Here is a 16,299-nt window from a genome sequence, read left to right as displayed (position 1 = left end):
CATCTGTCATTCCTAAAAAGTTTACTTTGGAAGTTGTTTTCATTTTCTGTTTTCTTTTAAACCTGTTGGAGTTTTATTGATCTTTATTAAGATGATTATTTAGGCTCTGCAGACCAAAACTAATTTTAAAAAGTGGTTAGGTATTCTTTGACTTCCTTGCTCATTTCAATTTCATTTACCTTTTTTTCTTTTTTTTTTTTAATAAAAAGGTGAATTTATTGGGGAAGTAGATGATGAACTGACCAGCCAGGGACATAGTGACATAGTCCAGAGTCATGAGCTGACACTGACCCTGAGCATCACTGGGTTTTTAAGGCCAAAACCCATGCGGTGGAACTTGGCCGCACACAGGTGGCCAATGGGATAGTTAAATACACAGAGGGACCATAGCCAGCTCCAGCCACACTCAGGTAGCCAATAGGGTTACAGCCTAGTGTTTGAATTTACCTATCACCTTAGTTGGAGTTAGCATACAAATTGGGCAGGTTTCCACACAAAGCAGGCCTCCCCTCCACCCAAGTGGATATCCCTCCTCATGGGGGAGTGGGGATAAGATTGCCCCTCCCTAGAAGGGCAAAGGTGGCTGGGTTGTTTTTACCATTGTTTACCTTCCACAATGGTGCAGGGAACTCAGGGCATTCAAGATGGTGTCAGTCTTTGCTCCCCTTAACACTCTCCCCTTTTCTTTTAGCCTAATCAAATCCTTGACTCATTTACCTCAATACAAACAGGGTTATCCTGGGTGTGTAGGATTATAATGCCCAGAAACTTGAAGCCCCCCCTGGAAGGATCACCAGAGACCGAAGATCAGTGCAAATTGCAATGAGTCGTTTATTGACGAGCTCCAGCACGGGTCTCTGAGCACTGATAGTGCAGACCAGGGGACCCATGCACAAAGTTAAAGCACCTTTAATACATTCTTTGGTAGGGGGCAGGTCCCAGTAAGCACTGGCACTATGATTCCATTAACTGATTGGCGCAGTACAAAACAGGAGGAGGGTCGTGACTAGTCATTGGTCGGTTTAGCGAGCTGTCGTGTTTTGAACTGATTGGCCAATGGGTGAAGGGACGGACCGAATATGTGATCAGTGGAGAAAAACCGACAAGGGGCCTGACTAATGGGCGAAGAGAAAGACCTAATAAGGGGTCAGAGGAGAAAGACCCTGACAAAGGGGCCTGACTAACGGGTGAAGGGACAGACCCAATATGTGATCAGTGGAGAAAATCCGACAAGGGGCGAGATAGGCTAACAACCTTGTGCCTAGTTCGCTGACGGATAGGCTAACAAGCTTGTGCCTAGTTCGCTGACCCTCGCAAGTCCGACCTTGTACAAGTATAAAAATACAAATGGCTTATACGGGTCCATGTAAATATGTATATAATTATGCTTTTCAGGATCATCAGTTTTATAACGCTGATCCTCTTTTTTTTTTTTCAGTTTCCAAATGGTTATTTTATCAGATTGTTTGAACATTAAATTTATCTTCATTTGCAATCCAAAGTTACCTGAAGTTTGCTGTTCTTTTTTTTTTTTTTTCCGTGTGGGTGTGTGTATTTTATTGTACATTTGTTTTCTTAAACTCTTTGGCACAATTTTCTGGGGGTATTCGAACTGCCACGATACAGGTCGGGAGAGAGCTTTGTTTTTGTGCTGCCAATTTTTGAGAATTTAAATTTAGATTTGGGCTATGGCTGTATTCTCATTTTTGAAGTCTGTATTCATTTGTAACAATTGTACTTTTATTTTTCTATATCCTCTAACTCCAGAGTTTTTGTTCTCCCCCCACCCCCTTTCTACATTCACAGTTGAACCATGTTACCAGGAAAGGCACCTTGATGAAAAGATCAGGATAGGAGCTCTGACCATTCGTAGGTGTTTTCCCTAGTTTAAAAAAGAAAAAAAAAGAAAACAAAACCTAAAGAGCGTCTTTCCTTTTTTTTTTTTTTTTTAAACACATATCTCTTGTGCTGCATCAGTAGACAGAACTTCAGTTAGTTTCATGAAATGCAACATCTAACCCCTTGTTTTCTGGGAAAAAGAAACTGCAATGACTTGAAGTTGAGAATGTGGATACCGCCTCATTCACACACACTCATTCTCCGACTGTAAAAATCCCTTCCCCTCCTTCTAGCCAGTACATATATAGTACCACACGGCAAAGGGACAGGCTCCATCTTTCTCCTCAGTGGCAAAGGCCAGGCTGCCTTTTACAACAAAGCACCACAGCTGAACCCAGTCCCTCCTTCTCTCCCAAACCAGTCATTCCATTCCACACCAAAGACAGAAAGCTAGTTCTAGCAACCCCTGGGAAGAGACAGCTCTTTTGTTTTTTTTAATAAGCAAGTAAATCCATTGTTTTTCTCTTTTCCAAGATGGCCGATGTTATGGTTTTTACTGTCAGTGCTTACTTAGCTCACTAACAGCTCTGCTGTTGGTGGCTGTGGCAGGATTTTCAATGTGATGTTTAAGCCTCATTCACTCATCCTCTCATTCCCAAACATTCAGCATCCGTGCACACTCCTCACTTCCCGGTTTTTCAAAAGATTGGAGATTTCCAGTGGGGGTCTCAAGTTATCATCCCAATGGTAACAGATCAAGGTTGGTTCTTCAGTTTCCTCAGTTCTTTTGTTGCCCAGGTAACAAGGGTTTTTGCTTTGTTAGTCTTTGATCTTCGTCCTTCAGTTAACAGTTCATGGATCACTGGCCTACCCTCTACTAGTTTCAGTACATCCTTTCCAAATGCTGTACATAAATCTCCTATCAGCCCAGCAGTGCAGGCTACTACTCCATCTGTATGATCCTCATCTCCAGCAATATGGTCGATAAAAGAATAAATTCTACTCTGGATTGTACCAGCATTACATCCCGGTGTACGTTCTCCTGATCTCCTTTTAATCCCTGGCCAATTTTGGTGTAGGCTTCCAAGCAGCCTTCTCTTAGCTTGTGTAGATAATCCACCATGTCATAGTCTGACTTGTCTACTTGGGCTTGGGAGGCCTGCTGAAGAATATTCAATACAACCTCAAGGTATTTTTTAAACTCTCCACCAATAGCAAGGGCAATATCACCAAACACAGACAGAATCTGTGGCTTCACAGACCTGTGCACATTTTCATTCCCCAAGTTCTCCTGTAGTAGCTGCATTACCTAAAAATATGGAACGCTTCACGAATTTGCGTGTCATCCTTGCGCAGGGCCATGCTGATCTTCTCTGTATCGTTCCAATTTTAGTATATGTGCTGCCAAAGCAAGCACTGATCTTTTTTTTTTTTTACTAAGGACATCATTGCATTAATTACACTTGCCCAGAGGGACCAGTTGTACAACCTCTCATGCCATCCTTGTGACCCCTGTCTCTCCCGGTCTCACTCATCTAGTCTCCTCTTTACAGCTGCCAGGCTTTAATTACTCCAGTGTGGTTCGCCCAAAAGCAACATTCTCAAACCTCTAGGAACAATATATATAGTCCTCTTCTGTTCTGGAGGACAGCTTGAGTTAGGAACCCTAGCGAGTCAGTGAGCTTGTTGATTGACTTATGTTATATGTTTTAGGTTAGGTTAGCATCTGTTTGATACCCAAGAATGTCAAAGTCCATTTTCTGGAAGTCTCAAAGTCCAGGATCTTCACACGCTGTCTTCACCTAGTAGTGATAAACCCAGTAGTTGCCTTCACAGTGGTTGGAGTGCTGGGAATCACAGTGTAGTTTCACTTGTGTGCCAGGGTACTGGAAATCAGACAATGAACATGTCCTCAAATCAACTACTTGTAAGGCCTGTAAGGACTGGATTGAATTGTGGTTAACAGTGCCAGCTGAGTTAACACGTGGCTTGGGTGGCCAGCAATTGTTATCAGACTCAGGCAGACAGCATTCTTTGGTTTGGAGGGGTATACAACGTGCCCTCGCAGTTCTGCATCCAAGAAAGCCCTCACAACTGGGAAACATGTGTCAAAGCTTAACAATCCCTCAAGTGCACACAAAGAATAGTTCGACATCAGTGTATCAACCCTGACCCAGCTTGTATCATGGCTAACTCAATTACATACCAATTCCACTTGTAAGCTCCATTCTTAAGATAATGCTCATACCATCTACTACATACAGGAATTCTAGGATTTGTCTTTCTCCCTTTTTGTAGAACAATCATTTAAGACAATTCTGTTCAGATCATTTCTTATCCATAAGAAACCATTTTTTCCTCTCCCCTTCCCCTCCTCTCCCCTCCCCTGGGGAACTATATGTAGGCCTATATACAGATCAATAGGGACACAGCCTTAGGTCCACAGACTTCTCTTTAATTTGTGGCTGGTGTCAACCCAAAATTCACTCAGGGCTTTCAGCAAACACCCACTATTACAGATGATTGACAAGTTCCTGCCCAGTAGACATGGACATTAGTAAGGCATGCTTACAAACTATGGCCAAGCGTAAGTGACTCAAAGGATCATTGCCTTGTTTTAAAGAGGAACTAATTAAAAAAGGATCAAAAATTTGCATTTAAAAATCTGGTATTTTAATGCATAGAGTTGTTTACATTGTAAACATTGTATCCAGTTTAGCCCAGAGGCATTAAGGAATTTGGAATTTATTTCCTTGAGTTAAAATTTGGAGATAAGTATCAGAAATTTAAATGAGAATTTGTTTAATCAATGTCAGAAACTTTGCCTGTTTTTTAAAACGGTTTAGGTAATCAAATGCCTATGGAAAGGACAGGGAAAACTTAGGATAGTCCTATGTGGCCATCTTTGGGGGTGAGAGGTGAACTGGCAAAGGTGTAGCTTTGGGTTCCCATGGTGGAAAAGTCCCTAAGGGAGAGTCCACACATAGTGAAAGAAAGGCTGGCACAAAGGCTGGTCATCTAAACCTGGTCAGGTGGACTGAGTAGACCATCTTCATCCTGTCTTTTTGCTTGCAGACTGACACTGGAAATGTGATGGTAAAATGTGGGTGATGTGATTGGTATTTCTTAAACTGCCCCCTACAATGTATTAAATTGGGGAAAAAGGTTTTTAAAGGAATGTTTAAAGGTTTGTAACAGCCGAGAAAAAAATGCCTCTTCTAAAAAGAGGCCTGGAGGCAAAAGGGAGTGCCTTGAGCCCACAGGGTTCTTCAAATGCAAATAAAGGATAAAGCATTAAGTGTTTAAGCAAAGATCAGTAAAAGCTTTAAGAAAAATTAGAAACCTGGGCTGGAGTTTGGCCTAGTAGTTGAGTGCTTGCCTAGCATGCACGAAGACCCAGGTTCGATTCCTTGGTACCACATACATAGAAAAAAGCCAGAAGTGGTGCTGTGGCTCAAGTGGTAGTGCTCTAGCATTGAGAAAGTCGAAGGACAGTGCTCAGGCCCTGAACTCAAGCCCAGGACTGTTAAAAAAAAATTAGAAATGGATTTCAGAACAAAATTTGGAAGTGAGGTTGTCCTAAATGTTTGTTTCAAAGGAAAAAAAAATGAAAATTAGGACTACCAAAATGGCTTAATTGCCATTTCAGCTTGCATCAAAGCTAGCATTCACCACTTGGGGCACACAGCTCTACTCACTCCTGCCTGTAAGTTTAATGGAGGTAAGAGTTTCACATACTTTCCTTTCCCAGGCTGATTTTAAACAGCAATCCTCAGATCTCATCCTCCTGAAGAGCTGGGATAACAGTAAAACTGACTTATCTTTGCCAAAAATCACCAGATGCTGATTCTTGAAAGAAGTCTAAATAAAAGGGTAGAAGTTGTACAAGTTTTTGAACCCCTTTGGAATTAAGTTAGAAATAACAGTATGATGTCTCAGAAAATCTCAAATACAGGGGCTATTAGATAGTATGCTTCTGAATAAACTATAAGAATAAATAAAAGGGAATTTAGAAGTCATTTTAAACATCCTTGCTTATCTACATATGTAAATCAGATGTGTGTTTAGAGAATTGCAATAGGGTTTAAACAGAAAAGTATAAATTTATGATCATATTTTTATTTTTATTTTTTTGTGTTGATTGGGGCATTTGAACTACAGTCCTGAGCACTGTCCCTGAGCTCTTCAGCTCAATGCTCACACCCTACCCCTTGAGCCACAGTGCTACTTCCAGTTTTCTGGTGATTAATTGGAGATGAGAGTCTCATAGACTTTTTAGTGTCCAGGCTGGCTTGGTACCGAGATTCTCAGATCTCAACTTCCTGAGTAGCTAGATTACAGGTGTTGATCACCTTGCCCGGCTATGATTATATTTTTAAAAGAATAAACCCAATGACGTTTGGTACTATTTTGACAAAAAGGGATAATTAGATCCAAATTAAGACAAGACAGAAATTAAAGGGCAGAAATTAATGAAATAGAAAAGGTGGGAGGGAATGGAAAAGGTGGGAGGGAATGGATTGAAACAGTTCAGACATCAGTAGAGTTGGAATTGGATAGAAAAATGTTCTTGTGCCAAATCGTAGAGATAAATATAAATACAGAATATTTTCTATGTCATGATTGCTAATTCCCATATTGTTAAGTATGCTCCTACTTAGGTAAATATATCTGAGTGTGTGTTCACGTTAGATACTGTTTTTCTTTTATTTTAAAATACTTGGTATCCTGACTACCACTGTAAAGTACAGAGACAGAAATAGCAAATTTTGAAATATACTTTATTTTTTTAGATGTAACTTTGAAGCCAGGTAAATGTTTTCATAATTCTGAATTATACTTGGCTAGTCAATTATACCTTGAGAAAAGACAGGCAATAGATGATACTAAATAATTTTTATTATAGTGTTGATTATTACTCCTAGACTGTTGTATTTGAATTGACAAAGCAGATAATTTTAATTTTAATTGTTGGTGTCATTGTATATTAATTCTTTCTTGCCAGTCAGTCTCTGGGCCTAGAGACTGTTCCTGAACTTCCTTTGCTCAGGGCTAGCACTGTGCCACTTGATTGACAGCACCACTTCCAACCTATTCTGTGTATGTGGTACTGAGGAATAAAACCAAGGGCTTCGTGCATTCTAGCAAAATAAAATATTGGCCAGAAGTGTGGCCTAGCAGTAGCATGCTTTCCTAGCATGCACAAAGCCCTGGGTTCAGTTCCTTGGTTACCACTTACTAAAAAATCTGGAAGTGGTGCTGTGGCTCAGGTGGTAGAGCTCTAGCCTTGAGAAAGCCCAAGGACAGTGCCTAGGCCCTGAGTCCTAAGTTCGAGCCCCAGGACTGGCAAAAATAAATAAAAATTTTAAAAAATAAAGATAAAATATGAATAAGGTGAAAAACCATGTTGAGTTCATTTACAGTTAGAAATAACAAGTCGTACTACCAAATGACCACTATAAAAAGACCTAGAAAAGTTGACAAACTCAAGAGTAATGAATATCCCTAGCATCCAGATTTTCTCTTGAATGATCTTTCCCTTTAGAATGTCAGAGTTCCTAGAGTATGCAGTTGACTTTAGGTCTAGTGCAAGATATGACAAAGTGCAAGACATAACAAAGTGATCCTGGAATGGATGGATGAATATACATTATATATATATATATTATATATTCTTGCTTGTTTGCTTGTTTGTTTGTTTTTGTCTGTCATCGGGCTTGAACTCTGGGCCTGGGCACTGTCCCTGAGCTCTTAAGCTCACGGCTACTGCCCTACCCCTTGAGCCACAGCCCCACTTACTGTTTTTTAGTGATTAAATTGGAGATAAGAGATCTTTAGTGCCTGGGCTGGCTTTGAACCTTGATCCTCATATCTCATCTTCCTGAGTAACTAGGATTACAAGTATGAGCCACGGTGCCCAGCTAGGGATATTTATTTATTTATTTTTATTTTTTCAAAATTTTTTATTGTGATTAATAGAAGGGTTATATTATATTCACCAGATAGAAGGTGCATAACTTCACAAACATTGATACCCTTTCTCATGACATGGTCCCCATTTCCCTCCCCCCTCGCCCTGCTTATCTTGATTTTCCCCCCTTCCCTATCCAATTTCAAATAACCAATCAAGCACATATAAAATATATCAGATAACAAGGTGAAAATTGTAACAATATGAGATAACCAAGGGATGGCAAAAGAGACGAGAGATAACATAGTACATTAAGGACAACAGTCACTCATTATATGGCTTTTGTTTCCTTATCCTGGAGTTCCTTACATTTAGTGTCGTACTATTTGGCCTAATGTCTCTAGATTTTGTTCTATTGTAAATCTCTGCTAGGAGAGCCCAAGGTTTCTACTGATTATGACAAATGAGGGAGACTATTGGGCCTATGTTCCTTTGAGACTGGCTTACTTCACTTAATATGATTTTTTTCTAAGTCTTTCCATTTCCTTACAAATGGGGCGATGTCGTTCTTTCTGACAGCAGCATAGAATTCCATTGTGTATAAATACCACAACTTGTTGATCCACTCATCAACTGAGGGACATCTGGGTTGGTTCCATATCTTTGCTATGGTAAATAGTGCTGCAATGAACATCATTGTGCTAGTGGGTTTAGTGTGTCCTTGTTTCTGGACAATTGGGTAAATGCCAAGTAGTGGAATTGCTGGGTCATAGGGGAGCTCTATGTTTAGTCTTTTGAGGAACTGCCATACTGCTTTCTATAGTGGTTGAACGAGTTTGCACTCCCACCAACAGTGTAGTAGTGATCCCTCCTGGCCACATCCTCTCCAGCATCTGTTGTTATTTTCTTGATCCTGGCCATTCCAACTGGAGTAAGGTGGAATCTTAGAGTTGTTTTGATTTGCATTTCTTTTATGACCAGAGATGTTGAGCATTTATTCATGTGTCTATAGGCCATTCTTATTCTTTAAAGAAGACGGGATGGTTGCTTCTTTGGAGATTAGTTTTGGAGTGATTCAAGTTTTTGAGCTGTTGATAATTATGCCAACAAGTTGAATTATGTAGACTTTTTTTGGGGCTCCTAATTTGAACAAATCTGAGGGGTTTCCTAGGAAAATAATACTGATAATAGATTTTGAAAGAATTACTTTATCTAGAACAAGATTGTTGACAATTGTTGAAACTGTATGCATGAAAATCCATTAGTGGTGTTGTCTGTATAATTGAAAGGTAAAAATTAAACAGTATATTTATTCAAAATAGGTTTACATCTTCAGTTAATAGTATACATTAAATAATTGAGAACTTTTTTCTGTACTTATAGCTTTCTTTTTCCTGTGATAAAGAACGAAAGGTTAAAAGATGATATTAATAAGTAATAACTTTTTGAAGATTTTATGATCAGTTTAAATTCAGATATTGATTAAATAAGGAGAGAGCTAAACAGTTCTTACTAGGAGTAGGTAGAAGGAAAATTCACCTATTTGTTAAACTAGATTGCTATTTAAAAATGAACATTAAATAGAGTCTTGTGAAATCTTTATTCAACTTGAAATATAAATTTCTATGAAACCAATACTGCATATATACCAATTCTTTGTCTTTGCCGGGGGGGGGGGCGGTTAGGGCTCTTTTTTTTTTTTTTTTTTAATGTATGATTAAGGAAAAGTCTTCAGGTGTATTAGAAGACATGCATACTCTGTGCTCCAGTGCCACCTTGTGCCTGTTGTGGAAAAGTTTTATTAGTTTCTCTAAAGAGTTCGGTTTTTTTCTAAGATTTTCTTGAAAATAGAAGTTGTAAGCCTGTAAGTAAGGTTGTCTGTCCTAAACTTTTGGCACTCAAGTTGTATTACCATTTGATTTTTAGAGCATACAGTTTCATGAGTGCTTTCTCTTTTCAAATTTGCAATATTACCTGTTACATGTACTCTCAACAATAGATTTCCATAGTATTTTTTTTTTTTTTTTTTTTGGGTCAAGGGGGTTGAACTCTGGGTCTGGGTGTTGTCCCTGAGCTCTTCAGCTCGAGGCTACAGCCCTACCCCTGGAGTCACAGCACCATTTCCCATTTTCTAGTGGTTAATTGGAGATAAGAGTGTCATAGATTTTAGCGCGTAGGCTGGCTTTGAACCTCAGTCCTCAGATCTTCCTGAGTACCTAGGATTACAGATGCGAGCCACTGTGCCCAGCTCCACAGTTTTTTTTTTTCAACTCTACTGCCAAATTTGCCGTTTCAAAATTATAATAAGATGAGCTGAGCATTATTGTATGTGCCTTATTCCCAGCTTCAGAGAAGTTGAGGCTGCCTAACAAAACTCTTCCTCAAAAATCAAAACAAAAGAAAAAATGCTGGAGGAGTAGGTATGTATATCAGAGAACATTAAAAAGTCCCTTCCTTCTCTGAAGGAAATGGGACTTGTGTGGTCATCTTGTGCCATGGTAAATTGATATAATTTTACTAATTTTTGGTCCACCAGTTTATTGGTATATACTTTTGTCATTTAACTTTTTTTACCTTTTCCTAAGAAGGCATAAAATGGAGACTTTATAATTAAATCCACATGTATTAACTTGGCCTTTGGAAAATAGTAATAACATAACATTGTCATCATGCTTATTCCTCCTTTTCTCAGTTGAATTTACTGCTTTATTTTTAATTATGTAAATTACTTACTTTGAATACTTCCATGAATTAGGACAAATGCACATTTATATAACTATTACAGTCTAGATATAGAACAGTTTGAACACTGCCTCAAAGTTTTCCATTGGCCACCATTCTTTGGTAGTCAAACTTATACCCTACTACCTCCTTATCTACTGTGAATGACCAAATTATCAGTTCCAGTCCTTCTAGGTTTTTTTTTTTTTTTTCTTTTCCTGAGTGTCTTATGAACATAGTTATACACTGCTTAGCTTTTTGAGCCGGGCTTCTTTCAAGTATCTTAAAAAAAGTACTGACAATTTCTATATATTGTAGCATGTACTAATAATTGGTTCCTATGCTGACAGTGGTAATGCATATACATAATTTTAGCTCTCTGTGTGCGTGCATGCGCTCACATACACATACAGAAGTAAGGTTTTAGCCCAAGGCCAGCTTCAGACATTAGCGTGAGATCGTATATATGAAAAATAAAGCAGAAAGGGCCGGGAGCATGGCCTAGTGGTAGAGTGCTTGCCTAAAATGCATGAAGCTCTGGGTTCGATTCTCTGGTACCACATACACAGAAAAAGTCAGAAGTAGTGCTGTGGCTCAAGTGGTAGAGCGTTAGCCTTGAGAAAGCACCAAGACAGAGCTCAGGCTCTGAGTTCAAGCCACAGGACTGGCAAATAAATTAAGCAAGTAAAAAATGGCCGGGGCATGATTCAAGTTGAAGCATTGCATAATGACAGCAGTACAGTTAAATTATTTCATTGTTATTTGAAAATAATTGAGTATATGTACACAAACATGGATCATATAGATTTATCACCGATTTTGTACCTTTGTAAGTAATATTTTATTAAAACAAAGTTAAATCAGATTTTATGTTGCTTATGGTTGGGTGCTAACATCAGAGACAGAAATTGTTAAGATAAATGCTGTGGTTGCAAAGCCTAACATTTAATACTTCCTTTTCTTCTTTTTTTAGGGATTGAACCCATGGTGTTATGCTTACTAAACACATATTCTGCTATTGATTGACAACCTTAAACCACTATTTACATTTGACTATACTCTTTTTTAAAATCATCAATATAGATCTATACTGATCAGCAGTCAGTAAATTGGTTTGCTTTTTCCTTTTTTTTTTTGTTGTTATTGTTAGCCTAGGACTTAAACTCAATGGGTGCTGTCCCTGAGCTTTTGTGTTCAAGGCAAAGACTCTACCACTTGAGTAACTGCTCTACCTCGGTATAGTTAATTGGAGATGAGAGTCTTACAAACTTTTTCTGTCAAAGAACTATTCTCAGGTCTTAGCCTCCTGAGTAGTTAGGATATAGGTGTGAAACACAAGTGTGGTACCCAACTCTGTAATGTAAATTGTTTTTCTTAATAAAATAGTTGATGTTTTATCTTCATGTTATGAAAACAGTAATTTTAAGAGAAATAATTTCTTAATTTCTCTTCTAATTCAACTTTTATGGGTTATATTTTGAATATATTTTAAGTGTTACTTTATATGGCTTATACAATTTTATTTTACTTTTCCATAGGTATATGTGGAGTTTGATGATCTTGAATGGGATAAAAGAGAGTGGGTTAAAGTTTATGAAGATTTTTCAACTTTCTTGGTGGAATACCATTTAATTTGGGCCAAAAGGAACGACCCTAGCCAGACTCAGGGATCAAAGAGCAAGCAGATTCAGTGGCCTGCACTGGTAAGATTGGTCTGTGTTTTATTATTTTCAGTTTTTTGTTTTAAAAGAACAAGAATCAAATTGAGTTTGTTTCTTTGGTTGATTATAGATTAATATTTCTGAAGAGTCTTTGCAGTTATCTAGCAGAAATTTTACTATTTCATTAAAAAAAATAAACAATGTTGTAGGGCTAAGAGTGTGGCCTCGCGGTAGAATGCCTGCCTACTATGCACAAAGCCCTGGGTTTGATTGCGCAGCATCACATAAACAGAAAAGGCTAGGAGTGTGTTGTGGCTCTAGAGAAAGCTCAAGGACAGTGCCCAGGCCCTGAGTTCAAGCCCCAGGAGTGCCAAAAAAACAAAACAAAAAAACCAACCCTCCTCACTTCTCCCCCCTTACCCCCTCAAAAGAAAAACTCTCCTTTGTGTTCTTTCAGTATATGTAGTTCACAAACAATAGTTTATTCAGTTCAGTTAGGTGAAAACATAAACTGAATTAAAGGCAGTTAAGAGATAGCTGCTCAGTGTGGAATAATTTTGCTGAATTAAACCTTGAAACTGTAGAATGGATACTTTGTCTAAAGCATTAAAAGTAGCAAATTATTTTTCTTGAATGGTGTAAGGAGATGGGAAATGTATATTCAGCGAATGTGTAAAATCACTTTCTTGGATGAAATGACTCAGGAACATGTAGATTTTAATAAATTGCTGTAATAAAGTTTAATAAAAGTTTTATAGAAGAACATACCAACTAAACAAAATTCTTAAATTTGATTAGGAAGGTGGGCACCAGTGGCTCAAGACTGTAATTCTAGCTACTGAGGAGCTTGAAATCTGAGGATCAAGGATCAAAGTCAGCCTGGGCACAAAAATCTGAGAGACTCTTAAATCTAGTTAACCACCAGAAAATTGGAAGTTGTGTTGAGGCTCAAAGTGGTAGAGCACTAGCCTTGAGCTAAAAGCTTCTTGACCATTAGGAAAAAAGCCTCTTTTGTTTAGTTATTGTTATCTTGCAAAATACTTAGTAGGCATATTAAGTATGAAGTATTTTAAAATGAGATGTGTTCATCTAAAAATACTTGGAATTAAAATATTTCATATTTTTGAAAATGTGTTATAGTAATATAGTATAATACTTGGAAATTTTTTTTAAAGGTAGTTTACTTACATAGGATAGTTTGTATTTCTAATTATAAAACATTCCCAAATTTTCTACTTTAGTTACCTCTTTCATGTTTTTCTACATACAGAATAGCAATTAAGAAATCTAATTTGACCATCCTATTTTTAACAAAATGGATGGAGATGTGACTTAAATAATAAGGTTTGGAGACGAAACTCAGAGGAAAGGGTGCTTGCCCAGCATTAATGTGTACCTGAGTTCAGTTTCTAGTACCATTAAAAAAAAAAGAAACCAAATTACTTAATATTTAACCTATAAATGGTAAGAGAAGTGAATGAAGGGGTTGAATCAGTGCCATTTAAAAAATACATTACTGAAAATGTGTATGAAGTATAATTTAAGTAATTTTCTCATATAGTTTAAAAAGTATTTGTTGGATGTTTTGAGTTGCTAATACAAAAAAACTTCAGCTATGATTAACAGGCTTTTTGTTTTTCTGTATTTTCACCTGGAAATAGGTTTAAATTTTCCAGTCCTTATGAATTTTGTATAAAATTTCAGTATTATCAGTCATATCAAAATACATCTCTTCAATATCACACTTAAAGAATAAGCAGAACTTTAAGGGCTGGGAGATTGGCCTGGTAGTAGAGCGCTTGCCTAGCGTGCAGGAGGCTTAATTACTTGGTACCACATACATAGAAAAAACCGGAAGTGGTCCCGTGGGTCAAGTGAGAGAGCTCTATCCTTGAATAAGACCAAGGACAGTGCTCAGGCCCTGAGCCTGGCACACGTACACAGAAGAATAAGTAGAATTTCAGATGCAATACTTTCTTGAAGGGATTTAAGATGGAATTTGTGTTAGTATATTGTTTAATATACCATTGTTTTTTTTTTTTTTTTATTTTTATTTTACCAAGTGACAGTGGCTTGTGCTTGTTATCTCAACTATTCAGAACACTGATATCTGCCCGTCAGGGCTCCCAGCCAGATAGGGTAGAATAGTCTGTGAGGTTTATTTCCCATAAATCATCAAAAAGCTAGAAGTAGAACAAGTTGTAACAATCAGATGTGCAAAAAAGCTAAGAGACATTGCCTAGTCCTTAAGTTCAAGCCCTAGTAATGGAACATATAAATTGTTAGTAAATACCATTTTTAATAATTATTCTTGAAATTTTAGAAAGTTTTTTTTGTGACTCTTTTAACTTCAAAATAAAGTTAACTAAACAGATAATATTTTTAATCCCATTACCCGGAGAAAGCCAACTTTTTCTTTGGTGCATTATCTTTTACCATAGAATTTAAGAAATATTTTAGTGTGGAAAAATACATTTAACATCATACATACTCTGTGTGTCTGTATCTGTGTCTGTCTGTGTCTGTGTCTGATTTCAAGGACTTTGCATTGTTGTACGTTCATCACAGACTTCATCCACAAAACCTTTCTATCATGCAAACTGAAACTCATTAACAGAAATTCGCCAAACCTTCTTCCTGGCCTCTCCTATTCTATTCTGTGTCTTTATGAAGTTAACTACTGTAAATATCATACTTAATTTTTAATAATATGTTTATGTAAATATATTTATTGGTAGCATACTTATGATACATTTTTCCTTTGTAATTGTCACAGTGTTTTCAAGATTCTGTAGCTATTACAATAATCATGTTGTGAACATGACTGTTGAATTTCCTATTCTCAAATCTCCTGGATTTATACCTAGGAGTAAATTTTCCTGTTATATAGTAATTTTTTTTTTCTTTCAGCCATCTATTTCGAAGCATAAATACACAAACACAATATACAATCCAAATAGATGTACAGCAATCGGGTATGAAGCAAAGGGATTGTTCATTCACACATACCATAGCCTCAGATTGGTGTGATCTGGCTGTGTCCATGTAGGTTTCTAAAAACAGGAGGAAAATGACTGGTCATTAGAACTGTGGTGATAGTAGATAACAGAATGTATGAGCATCAGTGTGTGACCATGTGAACAAAAGTTTATATATATATATATATATATATTTTTTTTTTTTTTTTGCCAGTCCTGGGCTTCAGCTCAGGGCCTGAGCACGGTCCTTGGACTTTCTCAAGGCTAGAGCTCTACCACTTGAGCCTCAGCACCACTTCCAGCTTTTTTCTACATATGTGGTACCGAGGAATCGAACCCGGGTCTTCATGCATGCTAGGCAAGCACTTTAACCACTAGGCCAAATTCCTGGCCCCGTCACAAAAGTTATTTTTCAGGGAGTGTCTTTTTTGGAGGTTTGTGTATCAATAATGTAAAAAATTTACTGTAGAATCTAGCCCACTTTCAGGGTCAGAACCAGGTTCTAACTATCTAAAAATATTTGCTGATAACAGAAAGTATTCCAAATGTAGCTATTCTGATCCGTGGTTTTAAAAACAAAAGTATTTACAGAAAGAGTATAAAAGATTTTGTGAATTTAATGCGAGATAGTTTCCAGTCTTCACTTCCCAACTGCTTGATTTAAGGTATTGGTTCCTTTGCCTGCTTTCCTTTCCAAGTTCAAGCTTTGTAATTTTACCTTCAAAACAGACCAAAATATTAAATGGTAAAAGGTATTCAGTAAATACAGAATTTTAAAACATAACATTTTGAAATTAGTTTAAGTTAGACTGGGATTGGTGGCTTTTGCCTGTAATCAATCCTAGCTACTCAGGAGATTAAGAATCTCGGTTTGAAGCCAGCTCAGTCAGGAAAGTCACTGAGACTCTTCAGCAAAAAGCTGAAAGTGGAGCTGTAGGCTCAAGTGGTAGAGCATTATAGCCTGGAGCAAAAAAAAACAAAAAACAAAACTAAGGAAGAATAGCCCCCAGGTCGAGCTTAAGCCCTAGGATACATGCACACTCATTCATACTCGTGCGCACACCACACACACACACACACACACACACACACAGAGCTAGAGTTAATACAGTTCTACTCTTTGGAGTCTGGTTAGCTAAATGAATTGGGTGTTCTTCTGTTGTTGGGTGATGAGAAATGCATACCATTT

General features: G+C 37.6%; 1 protein-coding gene and 1 non-coding gene across 5 annotated transcripts in view; one reads left to right on the top strand and one right to left on the bottom strand.

Moving 5' to 3' along the window:
* The window catches only part of Jmjd1c (jumonji domain containing 1C), a 182,497-nt gene that overhangs the window by 43,648 nt on the left and 122,550 nt on the right, over window positions 1–16,299 (top strand). For all 4 annotated transcript variants that reach the window (XM_090346399.1, XM_090346401.1, XM_090346402.1 and 1 more), the window contains exon 2: window positions 12,010–12,174. In XM_090346399.1, the coding sequence (XP_090202525.1) occupies window positions 12,010–12,174 (165 nt within the window). The remainder of the gene's footprint in view (window positions 1–12,009; window positions 12,175–16,299) is intronic.
* LOC150054189 (U6 spliceosomal RNA) lies at window positions 3,151–3,256 on the bottom strand. The gene has a single exon (XR_016537958.1). It is a non-coding gene; the product is annotated as a U6 spliceosomal RNA (small nuclear RNA).

Source organism: Megascapheus bottae, chromosome 15 (assembly GCF_031878675.1).
Source record: "Megascapheus bottae isolate mThoBot1 chromosome 15, mThoBot2.hap1, whole genome shotgun sequence".
NCBI lineage: Eukaryota > Metazoa > Chordata > Mammalia > Rodentia > Geomyidae > Megascapheus > Megascapheus bottae.
This window is presented reverse-complemented; position numbering and strand designations above follow the sequence as displayed.